The 24,049-nt window shown below is 50.6% G+C and overlaps 1 protein-coding gene across 8 annotated transcripts in view; it reads left to right on the plus strand.

Annotated features, from left to right (window-relative positions):
- Positions 1-24,049, plus strand: part of ACOXL (acyl-CoA oxidase like) — a 371,290-nt gene that overhangs the window by 94,130 nt on the left and 253,111 nt on the right. For 7 of the 8 annotated variants that reach the window (XM_089326093.1, XM_089326094.1, XM_089326095.1 and 4 more), the window contains one exon: positions 3,473-3,507. In XM_089326093.1, the coding sequence (XP_089182219.1) occupies positions 3,473-3,507 (35 nt within the window). Of the gene's footprint in view, positions 1-3,472; positions 3,508-4,458; positions 5,271-24,049 lie in introns of those variants that run through there. The other variant, XM_089326099.1, reaches the window with a different exon arrangement.

Genomic DNA, 24,049 nt, shown 5'->3' on the forward strand with positions numbered 1-24,049 from the left:
GTGCATAACTGCATATTTGTGCACAAGTCTGTGTGTGTGCAGGTGTGAATGTGTACATGGGTGAGACTTGCGTAAGGTGTTCTGAGTGGCTTGTGCTTCTTAGCAGAGCCAGGGCCTCAGAGCAGCCCGCCTGGCCCCTGCAGCTGCCCAAGGCCAAGTCCCTCCGGCTCATCCCTGAGCAGATCCCTTGCTCATCCCTTGCTGTGGGTCAGAAACCTCAGAGACTTGCTACCTCTGCCGCTTTCGCTGTTTCCCTGTAGGGGTGAGGAAGAGCAGGCGCGAGAGGCTCCCTACATAGCTCCTCAGCCAGCTTTGCCTCACTGGGCTGCTCCAACCTGGGGTTTCAAGGCACCACCCACAAAATGTTTTCTACGCTTGTCCCAGCCCCTTTTGGGAGCCTCCTCATTGTATCCAGGGCAAGTTGCATAGTGTTTTTGCCATGTTTCCAGAACGACTCTGAAATGCCCTGTTTCCGTCCACCCTGAAGGTCTGTTCTCACATAGCCCCAGGATCTGCCCATGGTCTCAGGTCCCACAGGGGTCTGCAGGGAGCTGTGGGCATTCTGGCCTTCGGTTCCAGCCAACCCTGATCACCGAGTTTCCATGATTCACACTCTGTTCCTTAGCAAGGGTGTCCTTTTAAAAACGACCATAAAACACATTTGATTCAGAAGCCAGGAAAAGCCTAATAAAAACGCTTCATTGAAATCCACCCTTGCAGAAGATTTATCTCCCAGCCCCCGTTAGCTAGCGCGGCTGCCAACGAACAACTTCTGATTCCTCATCCTTGTGCTTCCCAGCCCCGTTCCTCCCCCTGTCCCAGCAAGGGCTTATCTTTCAACTGTGCAAAAGCCACCAATTAAACTGTACTCCCTAGCTTATCGAAATGTTCAGTTGGCAAAATTATCTTATAATGAGCCTAGCTGTAAGCCAGGACTTTTTAACCCCAGGAAATGCAAAGTGGCCCAGCAAGTGAAATCTGTCCGTCGCTCTTCCTGAGTTTAGGCTTCAGTGTCTGCCTTTCCCACAGCAATTTCTCCCACGTTCTTTATGTTCTTGATGGCCCCCGAGGCATCTTCCTCTTCTGTTTGTTTAACTCTCAAAGCAAACCCCCTCTCAGTGAATTGAGACGGATAATTGAGCGAGTCCAGGTGAGGGTGATGTGAAAGGAACTTGGTTTCATATCTTTCACGCCTTCGCTTTTAGACATTCTTTAGGTGGAACTTGAGCCTCCTCCCTGATCCTCACGGCTCACCGCTGCCAGGTCTGCATTTTGTGTGCCTGTAGTGAGAACGCAGAACCGGATTGTTCCGGAGCCGAGCTGCTCTCAGCACATCCGGGACATTCTGCCGCACGTCCAGCTGGGCAGCAGTGTTGGGCTTTCTCCTCTCAGCCATGTCTTATTCTCAGTGCAACACAAATGTCACCTCCTCCCATCCAGTTCCACTGGGGCCAACATCAAGGGAACTTTGATGTTTGGGGCTGTTAAGGTGCAACTCAGACTTATCACACAGAAATGATACAAATGCCACTTGGGTTCTCAACTCCTGTGAGTCTAGAGGTAGAGATGCCACAGCTGGGCATGGTGGATGTTGACTGTTGCTTTTTCAAAGTTCGAAAAACCAATCTAAAAACTAAATTTTGGGCTGTACCAATATTTTCATAAATAAGGTATTGCTTTATATCTAGTGTACTAATGGCATTACTTTTTAAAAAAGATTTATTTATTTATTTTATTTGAAAGGCAGAGTTACAGAGGGGCAGAGGCAGAGAGAGAGAGAGAGAGAGAGAGGTCTTCCATCTGCTGGTTCATTCCTCAGATGGCAGCAATGGCTGGAGTTGGGCCGATCCAAAGCCAGGACTTGGAGCCTCTAAGGGGTTTCCCACGTGGGTGCAAGGATCCAAGGACTTGGGCCATCTTCTTCTGCTTTCCCAGGCCACAGCAGAGAGCTGGATCAGAAGTGGAGTGGCTGGGACTCGAACCAGCGCCCATGTAGGATGCCAGCACTATAGGCAGCGACTTTACCCACTATGCCACAGGGCCAGCCCTTGACTTTTAAAATTTTTTAAAAATTTATTATTTCTTTGAAAGGCGGGGTGGTGGGGGAGAGATCTCCCACCTGCTGATTCATTCCCCAAAAGCCTGAAATATCCAGGACTGTGCCAGGTCAAAGCCTGGGAGCCAGGACCCCAGTCCGGGTCTCCCACAGGAATGGCAGGGACCCAACTAACTTGAACCATCGCCTGCTGCCTCCTAGGATGTTCATCAGCAGGGAGCTGGAATAGGAAATAGAATCAGAACTTGAGCCCTGGCACTGCGACATGAGATGCAGGCATCCACTAGTGTCTTAACTACTCTGCCAAACACCTGCTCTATTCATCAAATTTTTCATATCTATTGGGCAGTAAGCGTGTGAATTTGCGTGTACACACACACATGCACACACCTTCCTATGGATATAAACATACAAAAACAGAAAAATTGCTTCATGCTCACATTACTCCTGGGAGAAATGCTTATTCGGTCTGTATTATACTTGGGCAAACTGAGGTTCCGAGCGTTTCAGTAGCTTGCCGATGCCTACAGGGTTAGCTGCCAAGCAGGCCTGGCTCTTGTAGTCCACTGCAGAGCTTGTGTGAAGTAGCTGAGGTCTAGGTCGTGTGACTCGACCTCCACGGATTTTCTAGAGCTTTCTGGGACTTCTGTGGAGGAAAGAGATCATGGCTTCCCCTCCGCCTACTTTTGCTGCTGTGCCCTGCAGTTGTGTGCACCGTCTCTTGAGGTCTGCATGTGTCTCAGGCTGATTCTCCCCTGTACTCAGAGCTGAGGCTGTGCCTCAGTGTGAAGGTGGTTCTGCTTGGTGGCCTGGGTTTGCGCTCCGTGCTGCTAGGCTTTGCTCTCCCAACACAAGCCCTGGAATGCCTTCTGTCTAATCCACAGTGAAACACTCTGGACCTCTTTAAGACCCCTTCAAAATATGATTATCCTTTAAAGGCTAAGTTGAAACTAAAGATCTATTATTAGATGCATTGTTTTTTAATGCTTATGTATTCAGTTTTATTTCTTTGAAAGGAAGAGTGACAGAGAGAGAGAGAGAGAGAGAGAGAGAGTTGTTCTATCTGCTGAGTCACTCCCTAAATGCCTACAATAGCCAGGAATGGGTCAAGCTGAAGCCAGGAGCCCCCAAACTCCATCCGGGTCTCCCACGTGGGTGGCAGGGGTCCAACACTTGAAGCGTCACCTGCTGCCTCCCAGGTGTGCCAGCAGGAAGCTGGGTAAGCATTCTGATATGGGATGTGGGCCTTACCCGCTGTGCCACAACGCTGCCCAGGTGTGTTATCTGTGAAGCACTGAAGTAGGGTATCTTAGGAAATGTTGAAAAAAAAAATAAAGTTGACCATACTGAGTGAATTTTCTTGTGAATTCTGCATACTCTTGATTTTCTGTAACCTGTATGTTTCTCTGCTTACAGCTTGGGTTGACGATAGCCATTCGCTACAGTCACAGGTAAGGCTTGAAGTTTTCTTTTTCCTTTCAACAAATGTACTTACTGGTTTATAGCTTTTTGTGTGCTGGAGTCTCAAGGGTTTTGATCCACCATGAATGTCAAGGTCACAGATGAAATTGTTCTAGCTGCTTGATTGGCAGGAGTGGGTCTCTGTGTGGGGGAATGAGGTCTTTGCCTGGAAGTGGTGGTAGATAGCAAGTTTCCTTCAACACAAGAAGGTGGGATGTGCTACAGCCAGAACAAAGAAGTGATCTCTGGGTAACACACCCTGTCCCAGAGTGGGACCTGGAATCAGGAATGACCTGTGTGAAGCCTTTGCCCGTGTACATGGGCCCTCCCTTCCCATCCGTCTTAGGTGCAGCTGGCTGTGGCTAAATGCTTCAAGTTGTCTGCCTTTGTCTCAAGTGCACCGTGTGAGAAAGCTGCTTCTTGAACCATAAGTGTGATTTTGTATTACAAATGCTTGTTTCTAAGTATCGACCTTTCCACCTTGGTATCCATCAGAATGCATTAAGGTGTTGAGTTTATTAAAGTAAGATCCAGCCCCAGTGGATGGGCAGTAGGCTGTGTCTGCCCTGTCCTTACACAAACTACTCATAACTTCCCCAATATGCCACCCACTAGGAGTAGCTTTGGGCTCAGTGACATCTGGTCAGCTGTTCACAACAGCCCCAAATGTTACCTGATTTCAAATAAGTTTGCCTACTAAAGACCCTGATAAGTAGATGTCTGCATGGTTTCAGTTTGAACGTGAACTGAGCAGTCATAAGCAATCATTGAGGCTTTGAAATCTGCTGGAGAGCAGTGCAGAGAGGGCAGGTACGGATTTGAGCGAGCGAGCTAGAGGTGTTCGTGTGGGCTGCTTCTGGGCACCTGTGGGGGAAGCTGTGCCGGGGAAACTCAACGACTGTGTAAGGGAAACGAGAGAGCTTTTCTTCACTCATCCCTAGGCTCCTGGCGGAGGCCCCACGACAGAAAAGAGACTCACCAGAAACAAAGCATGCAAATTTATGGAGCGTGACTTTCACTTGACAGGGAAGGCTTCGTAAGGAAATGAAAACCCAAGAAACAGAGACTTGTGTATTTTTTATTTCAGTGTGATGGAGAAGTGCACAGTCGTGGGGAAGTGTGGCTGGACAAAGGCAGGGGTGGTCTAAGTTAATAAGCTTGGAGGTGGGGGGGCTAAGCAAGGTCTGTTTGCTCCGACTCATTGCTGTGACCCCGAGTCTTCCGAGATAAGGCTGTTCCTCTCCCCGGGGTGCAAGGAGGATGCGTCTCAGAGGAGGGCTTTACGACCTGCTTCAGGGGAGAGGAGCGAGCGTGACTTTCCTGCTGAGCCGTATTTTAGGGCAGTGTGTGTGGACCCCCATGCACTGCCTGTGTGCATCCGAGTCCCCGTGTGCAGAAGCACCTTGTCCTGCTGAAGCTGGTGCTCCCCTCCCAGCACGGAAGCATGCAAACATGGCTGCACACTCAGGAGGCGTGGCGTGGGCCCTGAGCCTGGACCCGACAGCCCCTGGGCACTGGATGTGTCGCAGCAGGGCAGAGAGTGGCTGGGCAGTGCTCCCACAGGAACTTGCAACAGCCTCTTTTTCTAGATGTTCTAAATGTGAACTGCTCCTTTGGAACCAGGTAAGATGGTGGTGGTGGTCGGGGCAGGAATGTAGACCTGGGGAGGTCCTAGCTGGCTGAGGCCTTTGCCCCCTGCGGTTGTCAGGGCCTAGGTCTGTGTTTGTAGACAAGATTCTGGTTTCCCCATTAAAGGCCACCCCGGGTACCTGGAGCCATTTTCTGTTGTCCCAGTGCCACATTGGTTGGGGGAGACTCTTCTCGGGGCTGAACACAGTCTTCATCTGGGAAGGGAGGCCACCTGGCCATTTAGATTTGCCTCCCCTTGGGGCCGGGGCCACTGGGTGAATTCTAGAAGGAAGCTCTTTGCCTAGGTTGCCATCGGCTTTCCCCTTTGGCTCCTGTCTCCCCAGAGCAGCCTGGCGTCACTGAAGACTACTGTGATCAGTAGACAGCGTTTATGAGGCTGAGCACAAAGCAGGGTCCCTGGCCATGGCCCCACAGAAGCTAAGGATGGGCTCGACTGTCTTGAAGGGGAAGACATGGGGCAGCTGTCAGGGCCCTGTGGGCTTGTCTCTGCCCAGCCTAGGGCTGCGATACCTCTTCAGACTCAGACTTGGGAAAATGGAGAGATTTTACCTTTGAATCCTTAGACTTGCTCCTAGTGTGAGTTTCGAACTTCCTGGTCCAGGGTGTTTCTTCCATGATCCTTTGTTGGGAAACCAGTTGGACAATAGCCAGTGGCTGTCAGAGGGACCAACACTGCATGTGGTTGCAGCCTGACAGCTGACAGGTGGCGGACAAGTCACCTGTCCCTCCAGCCTCAGGCTCTGTGATCTGCTAGCTATTTTTTCTTGGGAAAATTTCCCAATTTTCTTACCCTTTCTCACTGCTTATCTAGAATGACCTATCCTAAGGGTTATCAAGAACAGTAGAGGTCATGGATAGAGCACTCCAAGCCCGGGTTGGGCACCGAGAAGGCAAAGACAGTGCGAATTCCAAAGTGCTGGCTCTTTCCATGGCAGGTGCAATGGGAAGGGTTGCCCACAATCCATCCTTGCCAAGTCTCATCCCTAGAGAGCAGGAAGTAAGACTTGGACAAAAGCTGTTTTTAAAGAGTTTGGATTCTTGGCCTTGCTCATCTTGTGGCTGTGCTAATGGAGCCTGCTCCAGTGTCCACGGCTGCCTAATGTCACCAAATCAGGATTTACCACGTGCATGTATTCTGCAGGTCAGGGCTATGGAGATGGCCGTGGCGATGGCTTGCGTCTGCTTCCCAGGGTCTGGAGCTTCTGTTGGGAGACTCTGGGTTAGGACCTGAATCGTCTGAAGGCTTGATCACTTGTGTGTCTGGCTGTTGGCCAGGGCCTCTTCATTCATGTGGAAGCATCTTTGTGCTTCCACACAGCACAGCCTTTGGCTTTCTCAGAGTGAGTGTCCCACAAAGAGAGGAGTAGGTGCTCCCTAATGCAGCCTTGGAAGCCACATAGCATCAATTCCACCTTACTCCATCCTCGGGGCAGCCACATTCTCCACTTGTGTTCAGAGGGAAGGAGTAGAGACCCCACCTCTCAGTGGAAGAGTTGTGACACAAGCGTATGGGGTGGGAAACAGCAGCATGGTCCTCTTTGGAAAATGCAGTCTGCCACAATTCCCATCTCAATATGTGGACTCTATTTTTTTTTTAAGATTTATTTGTTTATTTGAAATGCAGAGTTACAGAGAGAGAGAGGAGAGGCAGAGAGAGGTCTTCCATCTGCTGGTTCACTCCCTAGATGGCTGCAACAGCTGGAGCTGTGCCGATCCAAAGCCAGGAGCCAGGAGCTTCTTCCAGTTCTCCCAAGTGGGTTCCGGGCCTAAGGACTTGGGCCATCTCCTACTGCTTTCCCAGGCCATAGTAGAGAGCTGGATCAGGAGTGGAGCAGCCAGGTCTCAAATTGGCGCCCATATGGGATGCCAGCACTGCAGGCACAGCTTTACTCACTATGCCACAGCGCGGGCCCCTGCCCTATGTTTGACTGCCGACACACATTCTACGGGAGGTTTATTTAACCCCTCTGATTAGACGGAAAACAATTGCATTTCTCAGTGTATCCAAATGAAGCTGTGTTTCAACAACAAATCAGAATCAGCTTCTCTCCCTGCCCCCAGTCCTGAGTGACCAGCAAAAGGGAAGAAAGAGCTAAAGAGACCATTCCCAAGGAGGGGAGGGTGTCTGGGCCTGTCCCATGGTGCGTCGGGGGCTGTGGCAGAGGGCCTGACTTACGGGCGGCAGGATGTGGTGGTCTCGGGGGGCGGTGCTGAGTGATCATGTGGCAAGCCAGGCCCCAAGGAGCGCTGTGTTGGGCAGCTTTCTGTTCCTCCAGCCCAAGGCTGAAGGGGAACCACTCGTGAAGCAAAGGTTGGCTTTGGCTCCGTTTTGGAAGCCCACAGTGCAAGAGTGCGCAGGTCCCCTTGGTTCAGCCGCTGGTGAGAATGCAGCATGGCACTGGAGGGGTGTGTGCAGGGGAGGGGTGACGTGGGGAGCAGAGAGAATGGCCAGGCCCCGCTCAGATTTTAAAATGAGAACCCCATGGGGCCGGCACTGTGGCACAGCAGGTTAAAGCCCTGGCCTGAAGTGCCAGCATCCCATATGGGTGCTGATTCTAGTCCCAGCTGCTCCTCTTCCAATCCAGCTCTCTGCTATGGCCTGGGAAAGCAGTGGAAGATGGCCCAAGTCCTTGGGCCCCTGCAACCCATGTGGGAGACCTGGAAGAAGCTCCTGGCTCCTGGCTTCAGATAGGCGCAGCTCCAGCCTTTATGGTCATGTGGGGAGCGAACCAGCGGATGGAAGACCTCTCTCTGTGTGGAGTCTGTATGTGGAGCACTTGTGGAAAGAAATTGAACACACTGTCCTTGCTACAAAGTACTTTCTAGTTGGGGAGGCACTATATATATGTGGAAAGAAGACTTGAGAATAGACACAAATCTTTTTTTTTTTTTAATCTGAAAAGGAGCAGGGAGGGAGGGAGAGAGAGAGGGAGAGAGAGAGAGATTTTCCATATACTGATTCACTTCCTAAATGCCTGCAACAGCTGAAGTTGGGCCAGGCCAAAACCGTTCCTAGAAACTAAATCCAGGTCTCCCATGTGAGCCACTACTGCTGCATTAGCAGGGTGCTGGAATGGAGAGAGGAGCCTGGGCTCAAATCTGAACACTCTGATGTGGATGCAGGTGTCTCCAGGAGCAGCTTAACCACTGTGCCCCACGCCTGCCCTGCCACAAATCTCATAGGAAAAGATATGCCAATCAAGTGAGGCTTCTTAGAGGAGGTGAACATGAAGTAGTCTCCATCCCTTTCAAGTGGAAAAGTGGGAAGGAGTCCCAGCTGACTCAGGCAGATGCCCTTGCAGGCTGCTCAAACAGGTGCCTTGGGACACACGGTGTTCAACTACTGTTTGGCCTGCTTTGGAGGAGAGGCTGAGTTTGGGGAAGGTGTGGGGTGTGGGATGAGCTTGGCTGCTTCCAGTTGCTTCTGTAGTCCTAGGCGTTTAGCCTTGGCCCTGAGCCTGGAACCCACCCCTCAAAACCAAAGCTCCATAGATCACTGGATGGAGCGCAAGGGGGACACTCAGCAGTTGTCAGTCATACATGAAAGTGGCCCTTCAGGGTCCAGCCCACATACATGTGTGGCAGCAGCAACCCCCTCCACCCCTCTCCCCCCATCCAACTGCATTCTGTGTGCTCACAGGAGACACCCTGGCACATGTGGCTTCCCCTCCTGTTTCCAGGGCTCTTTGCATCCAGGCTCATCTGTCCCCTCTGCTGGCTCTGGGGTGTTGAGGGCTGTGCAGGAGACACAGATATTTACATGAACGCAGCAAAAGCCAAGCACACAACAATAAAAATGCACTGGAGAAGTCACAACTGGGGGAGGCCAGCGAAGACGCCTGCTGGGCCGCCCTGCAAGTTTCAAGGTTCTTCGCCACCCAGCTCTGGGCCAGGGAACCTGGGATGGTGAGCTGCTGCAGCAGCTGGCGCCAACAGCACAGGAGAGTGGAGGCCTCAGGAGCGGAGCGGGTGATTAGACAGTGCTGGCAGCGGTGCAGGGACACCAGGCATCAGTGGCCGATTCCCACCAGCCAGGGCGGGCAGGTGACGAGCAGCCTTCCATCCAGTGGACACAGAGAGGGCTTTATCAAAGGCTTACCCCCGCGAGCAGCCTGCCAGGGGCGTCTGCCTGAGCCAGCTGGGCCTCCCTCCTGCTTTCCCACTGTAAAGGGGTGATGATTACCTACGCTTTCCAGAACATGCTTCTGAAATGTGAGGAATTCTTATTTGAAAATTCCGGAAAGGACAGCAGCATCCATACATTCATGGTGGGGAAGGAACCCATGTCTTAGGGATCCACGTATCTCCAGGAACTGATGGCATTTACCAAGGCGTCATGGAGGAGCCGCTTGCAAGCCAGGCCTGCACCACCGCCCCTTCCTCCCCTGTGCTTTGTGGCAGCAGCAGGCGCAGGAGGAGTTGACCTTTGCTCTTAGATGCCTGCATGGGGCTGCACTGCCTTGTGGTAGCTCTTCTGTCCCATCTGATACCCGGCCCTATCACCTGTCTCTCTCCCATCCAGGAGGAGGAAGGTCAAGGGTGTGGGTTTCCGGTTGAATCCTACTCACTTATTTAGATTAGCTGAATATTTTATCCTTTTGTTGATTTCTTTATTATTATTTTTGTAAAATATGCCTAATATCAAATGGACCATTTGTCCTAGCCCGTTTGTATTGCTGCAATGATACTGTAGCTGGGGTCATTTGTAAGGAGACAAAGTTTCTTTGTCTTAGGTCTGGAGCCCGGAAGTCGCAGATGAAGGCGCTGCAGGTGTGGTGTCTGGTGAGGGTGTGCCCGCTGCTTCCTTGTCTAGAGTGCTGTGTCTGCCCATGGCAGAGGGGGAGGGGAAGCGAGCACGACACTGCTGAGCTTCTGATGAGGACCTGAATCGCATCCGTGAGGGAGCAGCCCTCCCTGCCTGGTCACCTCCTAACACCCATCCCAGTGGCCACTGAGTTCCAGTGCTTGAGATTTGGAGGGGCACAGACTAGCACCATTTCACCTGTTTGCAAGACTTCAGTTCATGGGCATCAGCCTGTTCATGTTGTTGCATGGCCAGGTCACTGTCCAAATCCGGAACTTTTTCTTCACCCTAGATCATAAGATACCATTAAACGGTAATTCCCCTTTCTCCCATTCCTTCTCCTTGATGACCAGTACTCTACTTGTCTGCATCTATGACTTCTATGCATGTTAGTGGGATCACCTGGGATTTTTTTTTTTTTTTTTGACAGGCAGAGTTAGACAGTGAGAGAGAGACAGAGAGAAAGGTCTTCCTTCCGTTGGTTCACCCCCACAATGGCCGCTACAGCCAGCGCTGTGCCGATCCAAAGCCAGGAGCCAGGTGCTTCCTCCTGGTCTCCCATGCGGGTGCAAGGCCCAAGCACTTGGGCCATCCTCCACTGCCTTCCCGGGCCACAACAGAGAGCTGGCCTGGAAGAGGAGCAACCAGGACAGAATCCGGCGCCCCGACTGGGACTAGAACCTGGGGTGCCGGCACTGCAGGTAGAGGATTAGCCAAGTGAGCCGTGGCGCCGGCCTGGGATTTGTTTTTTTGTGACCGGCTTATTTCACTTAACATAATGTCTTCAGGATTCATCCATGACAGCACGTGCCAGAATTTCCTCTTTTTAAGGCTGGGTAACTTTCCGCTGTGTGTAGATATCACGTTTTGTTTACCCTGTCATTTGTCGATGGACATGGGGTGGCTTCTGTCTTTTGGTCACCGTGAATAGTGAGCAGGGGAGTGCAAGTCATCTCCCTCGAGTCCCTGCTTTCACTGCTTTTGGATATATACCTGCAGGTGGGATTTCTGAATCATACAGTGATTCCAACTTTACGATTTTGAGGGAAAACCACATTGATCTCCTGTTAGTTACTTCTTTTCAATTTTTAAAAATTTATTTTTCTTTAAAAGGTAAACATAGAGATATAGATAGGTCGATAGATGATAGGCAGAGATCGTTCATCTGCTGGTTTACTCTTCAAATACCTGCAACAGCAGAGCTGGAGCAGGCCAGCGTCAGGAGCCAAGAACTCAATTCGGGTCTCCCATGTAGGTGGGAGGGACCCAAGTCCTTGAGCCATGATCTGCTGCCTCCCATTTTTTTTTTTTTTTTTGACAGGCAGAGTGGACAGTGAGAGAGAGAGACAGAGAGACAGAGAGAAAGGTCTTCCTTTGCTGTTGGTTCACCCTCCAATGGCCGCAACGACCGGCACACTGCGCTGATCCGATGGCAGGAGCCAGGTGCTTCTCCTGGTCTCCCATGGGGTGCAGGGTCCAAACACTTGGGCCATCCTCCACTACACTCCCGGGCCACAGCAGAGAGCTGGCCTGGAAGAAGGGCAACCAGGACAGAATCCGGTGCCCCGACTGGGACTAGAACCCGGTGTGCCGGCGCCGCAAGGCGGAGGATTAGCCTAGTGAGCGGGGGCGCCGGCTCTGCTGCCTCCCATTTTATGCATCAGTTGGACGCTAGAATCAGAAGCAGAGCTGAGACTTGAACCCAGAACTTTGATAAGGGATGTGAGCATTCAAAGTGGTGTTGGGGCCGGTGCTGTGGAGCAGTAGGTTAATCCTCTGCCTGCGGCACCGGCATCCCATATGGGTGCCTGTTCTAGTCCCGGCTGCTCCTCTTCCAATCCAGCTCTCTCTATGGCCTAGGAAAGCAGTAGAAGATGGCCCAAGTCCTTGGGCCCCTGCATCTGCATAGGAGACTGGGAAGAAGATCCTGGCTCCTGGCTTCGGATTGGCGCAGCGCTGGCCGTAGCGGCCATCTGAGGAGTGAACCAGCAGATGGAAGACCTCTCTCTCTCTCTCCCTCTCACTGTCTGTAACTCTACTTCTCAAATAAATAAATAAATAAACTAATAAAAACAAAAACAAAGTGGTGTCTTTTTTTTTTTTTAAGATTTATTTACCTATTTGAAAGAGAGACCGGGGTGTAGTTGGGGGATGGACAGACACACACAGAGAAAATCTTCCATCCACTGGCCCTCTCCCAAAATGGCCACAATAGCCAGGTCTGTGCCAGGCAGAAAGCCAGGAGCCAGGAACTCCATCCAGGTCTCCCATGTGGGTTTAGGGGCCCAAATACTTGGGCCACTTTCTGATACTTTCCTCAGGCTTATCAGCAGGGGGCTGGATTGGAAGTGGAGCTGCTGGGACTCAAACTGGTGACCATGTAGAATGCTGGTGTTGGAAGTGTGCCACAACGTTGGTACCAAGTGAATTATCAAATTGTTAAAATGAATGGCGTTCAGGGTTAAGAACATCCCCCACCTGGTACACACACACACACACACACACACACGCATGCACACACACACACACACACACACCTTGTGTTCATCCCAACCACTTCCACTCTTGTCCTCAGACACACCTCTAAATATCACTCAACCAATTACTCCAGACCTGTCTGTGCAGTACAGGAGTGTGCACATGCATGTGTGTGCATGCATATGTGTGTACACACATGTGCACGCATGCACACATGAGCCATTGTGTGGGCAGTATGCTGAGAGATCTGGGGTGGAAAATGACACAGGTGTCTGACATCCAGAGCAGGAGGAGCATCTTCCACAACCGACCGCGCGCCCAGCAACAGGCCGTGCCCACGTGCCTTTGTTATTTTGATGTTTTCTTTGATTTTTGTGAAGTCAGGTCCTTGTCAGAGTGGAAAATTGCCTCTTGATGTGCGTTCCCCACTGTTTGGCTTGGTTGAGGTTTTTGGGTGGAATCCACATGGGGGTGACAGCTGGGTACCCCCAGAAGTGCCCTTTGCAGATAACAGCTCTGGGGCTCCCCCGCCCACGCAGTGGGGAAATTGTTCCCCTCTGTGTGGGTGTTTGTGTTTTTCTTTTTCTTCAAGATTGAAAGACAGCTCAGATGTTCTTCCTGCCCGACCCAGGGCTTCAGTCTAAAGACGCTCGCTCCCTGCTGGTGGGTACCTCTGAGGGCAGAGGAGAGAGGAAACGGGTCCAGAGGTGGGCACGTCATGTTGGCTCTGCTTACCTGACACAGGAGAAGCCTCGCGAGCCAATGGCGCAGGAGTTTTGCACGTGCGTCTATGCCCGTGTTTCTAAGAAAAGCTCACAGAGCAGAGCACGAGAACTGTGAACTAGCCCGCAACAGAAGCATTTGTTTTGTTTTCTGTCGGTTGTCTTAATCTAATGAGGAAGGAAGCAAATGTTCTATTTGGTTGTGTTACAGCTAAATGGAGGTCCAAAGAGGTGTGGCTTTTAGACAGTCACATAGATTTTAAGATAGGATGAATCTGGCTTCCCGTTCCAGCCTCAGGCTGGACTTATAGGCTGCCAACCCCCTACAAGGCATCTCCTGAGGGCTGGCAGAGGAAAGCCAGGACGGGGGCTCTAGCTGTGCAGTTACACTCTCCTTGACCCTGGCCGTCACGAACATGCCCCAGTGACCAGGCAGTCGTTCCGAGAGGGTGTGCGTGTTTTTGTTTGGAGTGAACTCAGGTGGCCTCTTGTGGGGTGAGAGCATCGTGCACTTCTGTGTTCTGATTTCGATTAGGAGCAGAGTTTGAAGTTCATAGATGAATTAGAGCACTCATTGAATGGACAGGCCGCATCAATGAACAAGTGCATTTGTCATGTTGCAATGTAAAAGGGAGGAAGAGACAAGGGACAGGGCGATCGGACCTGTGAGATTTTGATGTCCGATGTTGGCAGATGCCTCACCACTCCCAGCTGGGGCTGATTTGATCTTGTGGAGACAGCTGGAGGAGATGGTTGTTCTCCAAAGTTTGTAAAAATAAACAAAAAGCCTTTCTGCCCTTTTCCCTCCCAGGGAGTAGCAGTTGTTTCTGTCACTAGGTCTCTCTGGCTGGCTGCTCCATCTGTCTCTTTTTCAAACTTCATAGTGGTGCTCTGGCCAGATTGATACGCAGAGTTGCCAAGAAATTATTCAGTCCCAATGGTATCATCTTAAAAGCAAAGCCATCTTCTGCAAAGTTGCATTTCCTAGATAACCCTAACACAAAACATTGTCCTTAAGGGCAGACCATGGATATTCATAGGATGTCCCTCTGAGATCCTAGTGGGGAGGCAGAAATGCCAGGTGAGAGGTAGGTCCTCTTCAGGACCCAGGGGAGTAAGGAAGTAGGTGGGCATTTCTTCCTCTGCTTCCCTTCCTTCTCTTGAATTCTGTCTGCTAGGGGCTTTCTGGTCCGGCCCTATGTCTGTTCCCCAGAACTGCTCATTACATGCCTATTGCCACACCCACAGGCTTGCCAACAAGGGGACTCTTCCCCCCACACGGAACTGACTGTGCTCTTCCCACCTGGAAGCCGCCCTGGTCTTCCATGCCTGCAGGACAGAGTCCTGATCCTGACCGTGGGATTCGAGGTCTCATCCCCAGTGCCTGCTTCCTTGCAGAGAGCTTCCAGGCTCCTCTGCCCTTGACTTTGCTGTTCTTTTGGATAACTGACTTTCCTCTTCTCTTCTGCAGCACTGGAGCCCTGTTCTTCCTGTGTGGCCCCTTGAATGTCACCTCCTTTGTGAACAATTGTCAAGGGATCATGCTCCTCTCTGTTGTTAGGTCTCAGGGCTTTGCTTCTCAGGTCAGACCCCAGCTCTCAGTCTTCCCATCTGTGTCCCACGCAGGCTGTGTTCCCATCTCACCCACGTGGCCTTCCACGTCAGCATATGTCCTTAGAGCCTAGGCCATTTAGGAGGCCAAACTGGGTCTGGGTGGCTCTAGTTGGTCTTCTGTTACAGCTGTCCCCCCCAAATGACCCTTCCCTTACTTTAAAACGACCAAGCACTCAGAGCAGATCTATCCAGAGATTCCACACAACTCACGATTCCAATGGGCTTTTATGTAGAAATTGACAAGCCAATTAAAAATGTATATATAAAGGCAAAATACCTAGACCAGCCAAAGCAATTCTGTGAAAGAGTGCAGTGCAAGACTTAGAGAATCTCTTTCCACAGTAACCAAGACCGAGGGGTATTGCTGCAAAGGCAGACGTATGGGTCTATAGGATGGAAGAAAAAACAAAAGGTAGACCCAGTTGATTTTCAACAAAGATCGTCAAGGTAATTGGAAGGAGAAAAGAGCCTTTTAAATAAATGCAACAATTGGAAATCTATACTTAAAAAAAAAAAAAAACAGAAAACTTACCCTATACCTAAACAATGAACAAAGACAGTCATGATTCCATATGTAAAACCTAAAACTTCAAACTTTCTAGAAGAAAATGTAGGAGAAAAATCTCTCTGACCTTGGGCTAGGCAAAGTTTTCTTTAGATACAGAAAACATGAACTCTAAAGGGAAAAGTTGGTAAAAATGGATTTTTATCAAAATTAAAAACATCTGCTCTTTGAAAAATGTTGCTAAGAAATGAAAAGACAAGCCACAAGCTGGGAGAAAATAGTTGCAAAACACATTATCTGATAAGGGGTTAGATCCAGAATATGCGGAGAACTCTCCACCCCTTCACAAGAGAACATAACAACACAACGTAATAAATGGGCAAAAACACTTGAACTGATACTTTGCCAAATAAGTCCTAGAGATGGGAAATACGAGCATGAAGAGATGGTCAACATCATTTGTCATTGTGGAAACGCAGCTTAAGACTAGAATGAGATACCAATACACATACTGTATATTAGGATTGCTTAAAAATAAAACCACCAGTACCACCCCCAACCTCTCCCCACAAAAAAACCCCAAAGCAAACAACAGCAACAAACCCCCAAAGCCAACCCCGACAGTATGACGTGCTGCCAAAGATGTGGAGTGGCCCCAGCTCTGATACCATGTTGAAAGCAAGACAGCCACTTTGGAGAAAACCTTTGTATGGTTTCTTATATTAGTCAGCATTCGCTTACCGGACGATCCTGCGATTCTACTCCTAAAGGCAAAATACCTAGACAGGAGAAGTGAGAATATTCGTTCACACAGACTTGTGTGCACGTGTCATAGCACCTCTGTACACAACAGCCCCAAACTGGAAACAATCCCAGAATGAGTCTGCTCATCCCACAGGGAGCACCTGTACAGGTGCTGTGCAGGGCGTCATGCCGAGGGAACAAAGCCAGACCCCAAAGTGCGCACAACCTAGGAGGCTGTGTGCATGACATTCTAGGGGAGAAAGCAGACCCCTGGTGGCCAGGGGGTGGGTGGGGGTGGGGTTGACCAGAGGAATGTGTTGAGGACGGGGGATGGGGGCAGACTCTAAATCTCGATTTTGGCTGGTATACTACATGTATTTTTGGAAACTCACAAAAGTGTGGTGCATCAAGAGGGTGCTTTTCCTGTGCTCGAGTCATTCCTCAGTGAACTTGGTGAAAGAGGGCTACGGTAGGGGGTTCCTGGGCCCTGGTGTGGGGCCACGTGGCTAGCCCTGTTGCCCAGTGTTCCAGAACTGTGTTTTCCAGTCTGGAGTGAGGCCGGGGTTCATGCTTTTGCTCACTTGACATTTGCAGCAACGGCTCACTGTTGAACGAGTGACCGCACTCAGCTTAGCCCGCTCGTCTTTCTGAGGCTTTTCTTGTAAACACAGGTGCAGTCAGGTCTTTTGTCAGCTGTGGACGTTCCAGATGGAATGGGGCCTGAGTGAGGCCGGTCAGCCTGAGGCAATCGGGTTTGACCTTGTCCTTCACCCACAAGGCTGCTGCCGGGCGGGGAGTGGGTGAGGGGCACTCTTCCCCTCCAGGAGCAGGCACAGGTGCCCGCGTTCACGTTCCGGGAAAGGCTACTCATTCATCCATCTGGAAAGCTCATCGGCCAACAGGTCTCTCCCCGGAGACTCTGGGAATGGGGTGCTCCTGTTTCCAGATCTCACCAGTGACGGAGGGAATGTGGCAGGTGTCACCTCGACTCTGAACAAACCTTTGATTGCTGCAAAGAACAGGACAGGGGGTGGGACAGGGGCACCTGGCTCAGGGCAGAAGAGAAACAAGTCCGGAGGAAGACCACCAACTTACTCCTTATGCTGAGAGAAGCTGCTGGGACAGTGGGAGGCCAGCTCCTTCTGGGAGGTTCAGGACAGCCCGGCTGGATGAGGGAGAAGCACAGGATAAAAGTACAGCAGAGTTAGAATTGGGGCTGCCGGTCCCGTATTCCCTTGCTGGTGCCGTGTTGCCCTGGCCCAGTGAGCCTATGTTAGAGGGTGGGAGTGAGTTCACCGGGGCCCTGCAGCACCTCCTGCGATGTGACCTCAGGCACCTGCACCAACTCTGTGGAGGGGAGAAAGCCAAGTCCAGTCCGCTGTTCCAGTGCCCCTAAGAGCTCAGGGGACCCTAGACTGGAGAGCAGGCTCAGGCAGCCCTCCCCTTCTGCTGGGCAGGAAGGCTGTGGGTTCTCTGGTCGGGGTGATGAGCTGGGGGCCTGGCTCACAGGCTGCTGTTCCAGACTCCCTCCTGAAGAGTGTTTCTCAGATTTTAATGGGCAGTTAAATGGGCAGGGTGTGATCCAGAGGTTCTGTTAGCCACAGAGAGTTCTAGACTTGCCTCGCTGCAGGCACCAAGGTGCCCTATCTATAGGCAACTTTTGCTGTCTGAATCATAATTTGGCTTCTCATGTGGCTCAAACTACCCACACATCAAGAACTTTGTAGCCTCCGGAGTGCACCAACTGAGCCTATGGAGGCCTGGGGCTTCTAAAGAGAGCGCCCCTCCCCACCCCCTGCATCTGCTGGGCCTAGGCAAAGGGAGATGAACTGAGAAGGCTCATTCTGATTTATCTGAGTGCTCGGAGGGGCAGGAGGGCCCCATCCATGCCCTCCCACCCGGGCATCTGCAGGTCTCCAGAGAACAAACGCTGCCCTCCTCATTCCTGTTAATGGTGGCTCACACTGGATCCTGTGTTCTGGCCCCGTGCATGGAGTCACATCGTGTGGTTATTTATTTATGCTCCTTCGAGACCAGTGGTTGCAAACTGGGGTGATTTGGCTCCCCAGGATACTGGATGCTGTCTCTAGTTGTCCCCGTCTTGGAAGAGGCCTGTCCTGGTGTCTAGTGGGGAGATGCCAGGGAAGTTGTTAAGTGTCCTACCATGCGAGCAACATCACTCACAACAGAGAATCTCCTGGTGCAAACATAGATGGAAGAAACTTGCCCCAGACCTCCTGGGCCAGCTCAGTATTTGTTCCTTTTTCCTGGCAGGCATTCCGTGCTCAGCTGTCACAGACTGAGTTACATCTGTCATTAAGAAGCTCATGTGCTGTGTTGGCTTCATGTGGGTAAAACAATCTCCAGTATTCCCTGAAAGTGCTCTTCCTTTCTATGTTTCATTGTTTATTTAAACATAGAAGTCAAATCACATTATGGGACCAGTGCTGTGGCGTAGTGGGTAAAGCTGCCGCCTGCAGTGCTGGCATCCCATATGGGTGCTGGTTCGAGTCCCAGCTGCTCCACTGCCCATCCAGCTCTCTGCTATGGCCGGGGAAAACAGTAGAAGATGGCCCAAGTCCTTGGGCCCCTGCACCCATGTGGGAGACTTGGAGGAGGCTCCTGGCTTCGGATCGGTACAGCTCTGGCCATTGTGGCCATCTGGGGAGTGAACCAGCAGATGCAAGACCTCTCTCTCTCTCTCTCTGCCTCTGCCTCTCTGTAACTCTGTTTTCATATAAATAAATAAATCTGTTAAAAAAAAGAAATCACATTTCAATTAGTGCTACTAACAGGAGGAGAGAATAGTAGGTCTTCAAAAATGGAAGATCACCTAGGATCCATTGATGGTTGTCCATGCATGGATAGAGATACAGACCACAGTAGGAACTCATTCATGCTCCCTGAGCCCCCCTCACCCCTCCCTGGCTTGGTTTTCATTGGTGGGGGAGGGTCCTACCCTGTTGATAAACCACAAGGTGTGACTGAGTATTTGGGAGGTAATTGATTTTTTTACCTTGTCTGTCCTACTCTCATTCTCTCTCTTTCTTTTTTAAAGGAAGAAGAAATGAAATCCAGAACATGTATTTTTTAAAGGTTCATTTATTTATTTTCATATACTTAAAAGGCAGAGTGACAGGGAAGAGGAGAGAGAGAGAGAGAAAGAGAGAGAGAGAGAGAGAGAAAGGGCACTAACTTCCATCTACTCATTCACTCCTCAAATGTCCACAACAGCCAGCCTGGACCAGGCCAAAGCCAGGAGCCTCCATCTGGGTCTCCCATGTGGGTGTCAGGGTCCCAGACACTTGGGCCATCGTCTGCTGCCTCCCAGGAAGTATTAACAGGAAGCTGGATTGGGAGCAGAGTATTTGGGACTTGAAAGGCACTTGACCAGTATCTAGCAAGTCTCTAGCACAGACTAGGTAGAGGTAAAAGTGCACTGTGTGTGCCTGCAGTGACCCTGAAGGGAGGGCAGTGTCACCGGTGAGGGAGGAGGTGTTAATGTGGGGGCTGGGAGAGGGTGGTGTCAGCTGTACCGGGCTGCACAGCAGGGGCTTGAGGCAACTTCTGGAGGAGATGGCAGACGATGGGTGGATGATGCAATTGGTATTGTTGGTCCTGCTAAACTGAATTAAGTTTGGCCTAAAGCTGCCTCCATACATAATTTAAGTTTGGCCTTAAGATTTCTCTGTACACAGTGAACCTAGCTCGGGAGTACTTTTGTAACAAGTAGCTGAGTCCCCAGCCAAAGAGAGGCTGACAGCTAACAAAACAGGATCAGGCGCATTCTGACTGCAGCCAATCCGCTGTTTCTGTATGTTGCTTCCTGTTTTCTAGCTATAAACAATCTAGAATGTGGGAGAAATTTTGAGCCACTTCTGGCTGGCATGGCTGCCCAATTCGTGAAGTGTTGGCTCAAATAAACTCTACAAAGTTTATGGAGGGTGACCACCTAGAGGAGGCCTGGGGGCTGTCAACCCAGGGGAGACGTAGGCCCTCCTTGCTGACCCAGAGAGAACAAGATTTTCTGAGTTTGTGTTTCCTTCCTCTGAAAGAGATGGAAACAGGGTCCTTCTGCAGTAGGGTCAGGGGCCGCGAGGTCAGTGCTCTGCCCAGCCTACACCCCCTGCCCCATGGGTCACATGTGGTGGCCGGGAGTTGGAGTCCAGGGAAGGAAGCTACTAACCTGTGCTCCACGGAACTGTGCTAGTGGAGCTCATAGTCTCCAGAGCCCCGTTTTGCTTAAAGGAAGCCTTTTAGAATCTTCTTTTTAATCACATGTCTTCTGGCGGGCGCCGCGGCTCACTAGGCTAATCCTCCGCCTAGCGGCGCCGGCACACTGAGTTCTAGTCCTGGTTGGGGCGCCAGATTCTGTCCCGGTTTCCCCTCTTCCAGGCCGGCTCTCTGCTGTGGCCCGGGAGTGCAGTGGAGGATGGCCCAGGTGCTTGGGCCCTGCACCCCATGGGAGACCAGGAGAAGCACCTGGCTCCTAGCTTCGGATCAGTGTGGTGAGCCGGCTGTGGTGGCCATTGGAGGGTGAACCAACGGCAAAGGAAGCCCTTTCTCTCTGTCTCTCTCTCTCTCTCACTGTCCACTCTGCCTGTCAAAAAAATAAATAAATAAATAAAAATCACAAGTCTTCTGTGATGAAAGCAGGCAGGACAAAAGGAAGCCTTCAGTGGAGACCAAGCTGCTCTTAAAGAGCTCTGCTGGTTTGTTTTTTTTGTTTTGTTGTTTTGTTTTGTTTTTTTACTTCTATGCCTGTTACTTTTTTTTTTTTTGTAGAACTCAAAGCAAGGGTAGAAAAAAAAAACAACTAAACAGTGATTCTGCACGTTGCCAACAGTTACCCTTGACCTTAAAATTTAGCCATCTTGATGTGGATGAGACAGCAGTGTGCGATACTTTAGACAACAAGCTGTGTGACTATAGTCCCAGTTAAATGTCACAGTCCCTGAGGTGGGCAGTATTAACTCTGTTCTGGAGATAAGGGTATCCATGCTTGGAGTGGGTGAGCATTTTCCCAAGGCCACATAGCCACTTAGGAAACACCATGTTCTTTCTAGGGTACTAGAAATCTCCATTACCCTGGGCATAGCGGTAAACGCACTGTGAATACATGTGTTTTCAAAAGGTTTGTGGAAAAATGGAATTAATGATGTCTATTTTGATGTAAGAAGCTTTGAAATGTATGCAGAATAGAAACCTTCAAGAAGTTCGTGGAAATGCATGTTATGAAAAAGCTATGCATAGACTTCAATATTTTTCCATTAAAATAAACTTGTTTTTAAATTCCATTTTCCATGAACTTTCTGTGCTCTTATGAGATACCGCCTGAGAAAATGCTTCAAACAGGTCAAAGACAACTTTACAAGAAGACATGCAAGGCTATTCCCGATGGCTTGCCAAATACCTAACATATACATATGCGTTGTGAAATAGCAGACAGTCCCGTGTTCCCAGGGACTGTGTACTGTAAATCCCGACTCTTGCTCAGAATTACATTGGTAGTGATTCTGTGAAGACTCTGGCAGTTCCTCTGTGTTTCAGGGTCTTCCCCAGTCTTTCCTTCGTTTGCTAAGCAGTTATTTTGTCTTTAGCTATGAGTAACAGGAAACCATAGCTCAGTGTTTAAAATAGTAAGTGGCTTGCGTCCTCACTTACCCATCCCTGAGGCGAGGCAGTTCCAGAGTGATTGGTTCAGTGGCTTCGAGAGGTCTTCGCGGACTAGAGCTGCTTGGAGTTTTCCCTCTGCTGCCCTCAGAATATCAGTTTTGTCTCCGATGCCCTCAAGGCCAGTGTGGCTGAGGTTCTTGCTGTGATAGGATTTGGCAGAAAAGGAGGACTCTTCCCTTCTCATGGGTCCCTGCATAGCAGCATGGAAATGTTTTACAGAAACCCACTCAGAGACTCCGCGCCCCCCCCCCCCCACTGGCCCCCTGAACCTGTTTGGATGTTCCTAAGACCGTCATCAGCAAGGAGAAGGAGAATGACTGTGACTGGGTTGGTGAAGCACAGAACTATTCCCTAGGAGGGAAGCAGGAGAGGTGGGGCCCCAAACTGGAAATGTTACTAATTTGAAAACCGTCTTTGAGGGGGAAAATTGCAAACACAGACAGCAATAGCCTGGCGGCTTCCCAATGACTTACTTGCCAGTTCCTGCCGTCATCAACTTTGGACACCTGCAGCTCATCTCTAGCCTCCCCTTCATCTCCTGCTGAGTATTTTTTAAGGTGCTTTCCTGACACGTGTCAGTCTGTGTACTCTGTGTATAGTCCTATATTCCTGGTCACAGGTCTAAGGAGGAGAGCTGTTTCGGGGACAAGAGAGCAGAACGACCCAGTTTTTGCTACAAGAGAAGACAAAAAATGCCCTTGAAGCAAGGGAAAATGTGGTATCTGGGGAATCGGGTGTTCTCCAAAGCGTTGGCTGGGGCGCGTCTGCAGTCCTGGGGATGTTAGGGAACAGGTGTCCCGGCAGGTTCAGGTGGGGGACAGGGCGCCCTCCTCACCCTGCACAGACCCGGAAGGCGGGTGGAAGTCTGGCTGCTCCTTTGTCATTACCACTCTCAGGTTGGGGAGGCGAATGCTTTCTAAGAGCGAGTTTTGGTTTGGTGACACCTGTTTCTGCATGTTAACAGATTTCTGAGGTAAGCCCGAGCCCGCGACCTCGCCTGCAGGTGTGTGAGCCTGGCCTTTGTTTCACAGGCGTTGCCGGCCACATCTGTCCTCAGCTGCGAGGGTATGTGCATCAGCGGGCTGACGGGAGAGGGATGTTTTTAACCAGAACAGAACGTCAGATGTCTCACGTTAACTCTGGGCTGGGCGGCAGACACATGTACTTTCCCCTCGGCTTTAGCTGATTTCATACAGTTACGGAACTACACGGAGATATTTCTCTGAAATTTCACAGCGGCAACCAGCGTCTATTTCCACGCACCCTTTTCTGAGTTTCTTAAGCCCACCTGTTTTATTACAAGTTTAAAAGACCCCTCTTCCCCTGTGCACCTGAAACAGGAAGCGTGCCTTCTTATTTTCCTTCAGTTTTTAAACATTTGAGCCTTTGAAGAGAGTTCGCTGCTTCAAGTGGGGCGGTACCTTTGTATATAACCTAAAAAAAAAAATTCACCATGTCTCTAAATAGGCTTCTCCATTTCTGTAGGACAATTAAAGGTCAAGTTGCAAAGCAGACTCGGTTAGAGCTCCGTGTTCAGGATATATTCGCTCTGAGCTGATTTTATCTGCCCGGGCTCTGTGAAACGCTGCTGTTCACACAGCAAGTTTGAAAACAGAAGTCTTCTAAATAGCTGCATTTGAAAAATCTAGACTAGACAAAGAAGGCAGAGAATGGAGCAGTGACATGAAATGGTGCCATTTGGGTACTCATGTAGTCCGGTTGGCTTTTGTTGCCATTCTGCTGTTCGTTGGTGCAGCGTTCTAGAACGCGTGTGCTGTGGTTGGATGTCCTTTGTTTGGTGCACAGTGCATTTCGGTGCGACGTGAGAACACCATCCGACCCCAATACATTTTACTTGACATGCACAGCTGGGTCGCTGGAGGATAGTCTGGGCCATTAGGAAGAATGCAAAAGAAAACACAGGCGATCTATTCATCAGAACGCTATGTGAGGGAGGCTTCTGGGGCAGGCTGGAGCACACCTGGAGGAAGGAGAAGGAGGAAAACCAACTGGGTGCCTGGAGGAGGCACAGCTGCTGTCGGCTGCTGCAGCTTGGCCGGGACCTCTCCCAGTGCTGAAACTGGATCCCATTTCTAACTCGTAGAATCTCATTTTTGGGCGCTCCTGAGAACAGGAGGGTTGGATGGCAAGCGTGAGGTCTCATGTGCTTTCCAGGCGCTTGGCACTCTCGTGGAATTTGAGGCAAAGGGGTGTGAGACACTCCCCTGGCATCTGGCGGTGGCTCCCAAGGCTCCTGACCTGTGAGATCATGCCAGCAGTCCTTGGGTGTCCCTAAGTCCTGCCAAAGAGGGAAGAGAGGAGACAGCTTCTGGAATCCT

This window comes from Oryctolagus cuniculus, chromosome 2 (genome assembly GCF_051225735.1).
Source record: "Oryctolagus cuniculus isolate XC-2025 breed Fujian yellow rabbit chromosome 2, ASM5122573v1, whole genome shotgun sequence".
In the NCBI taxonomy this organism is placed as follows: domain Eukaryota; kingdom Metazoa; phylum Chordata; class Mammalia; order Lagomorpha; family Leporidae; genus Oryctolagus; species Oryctolagus cuniculus.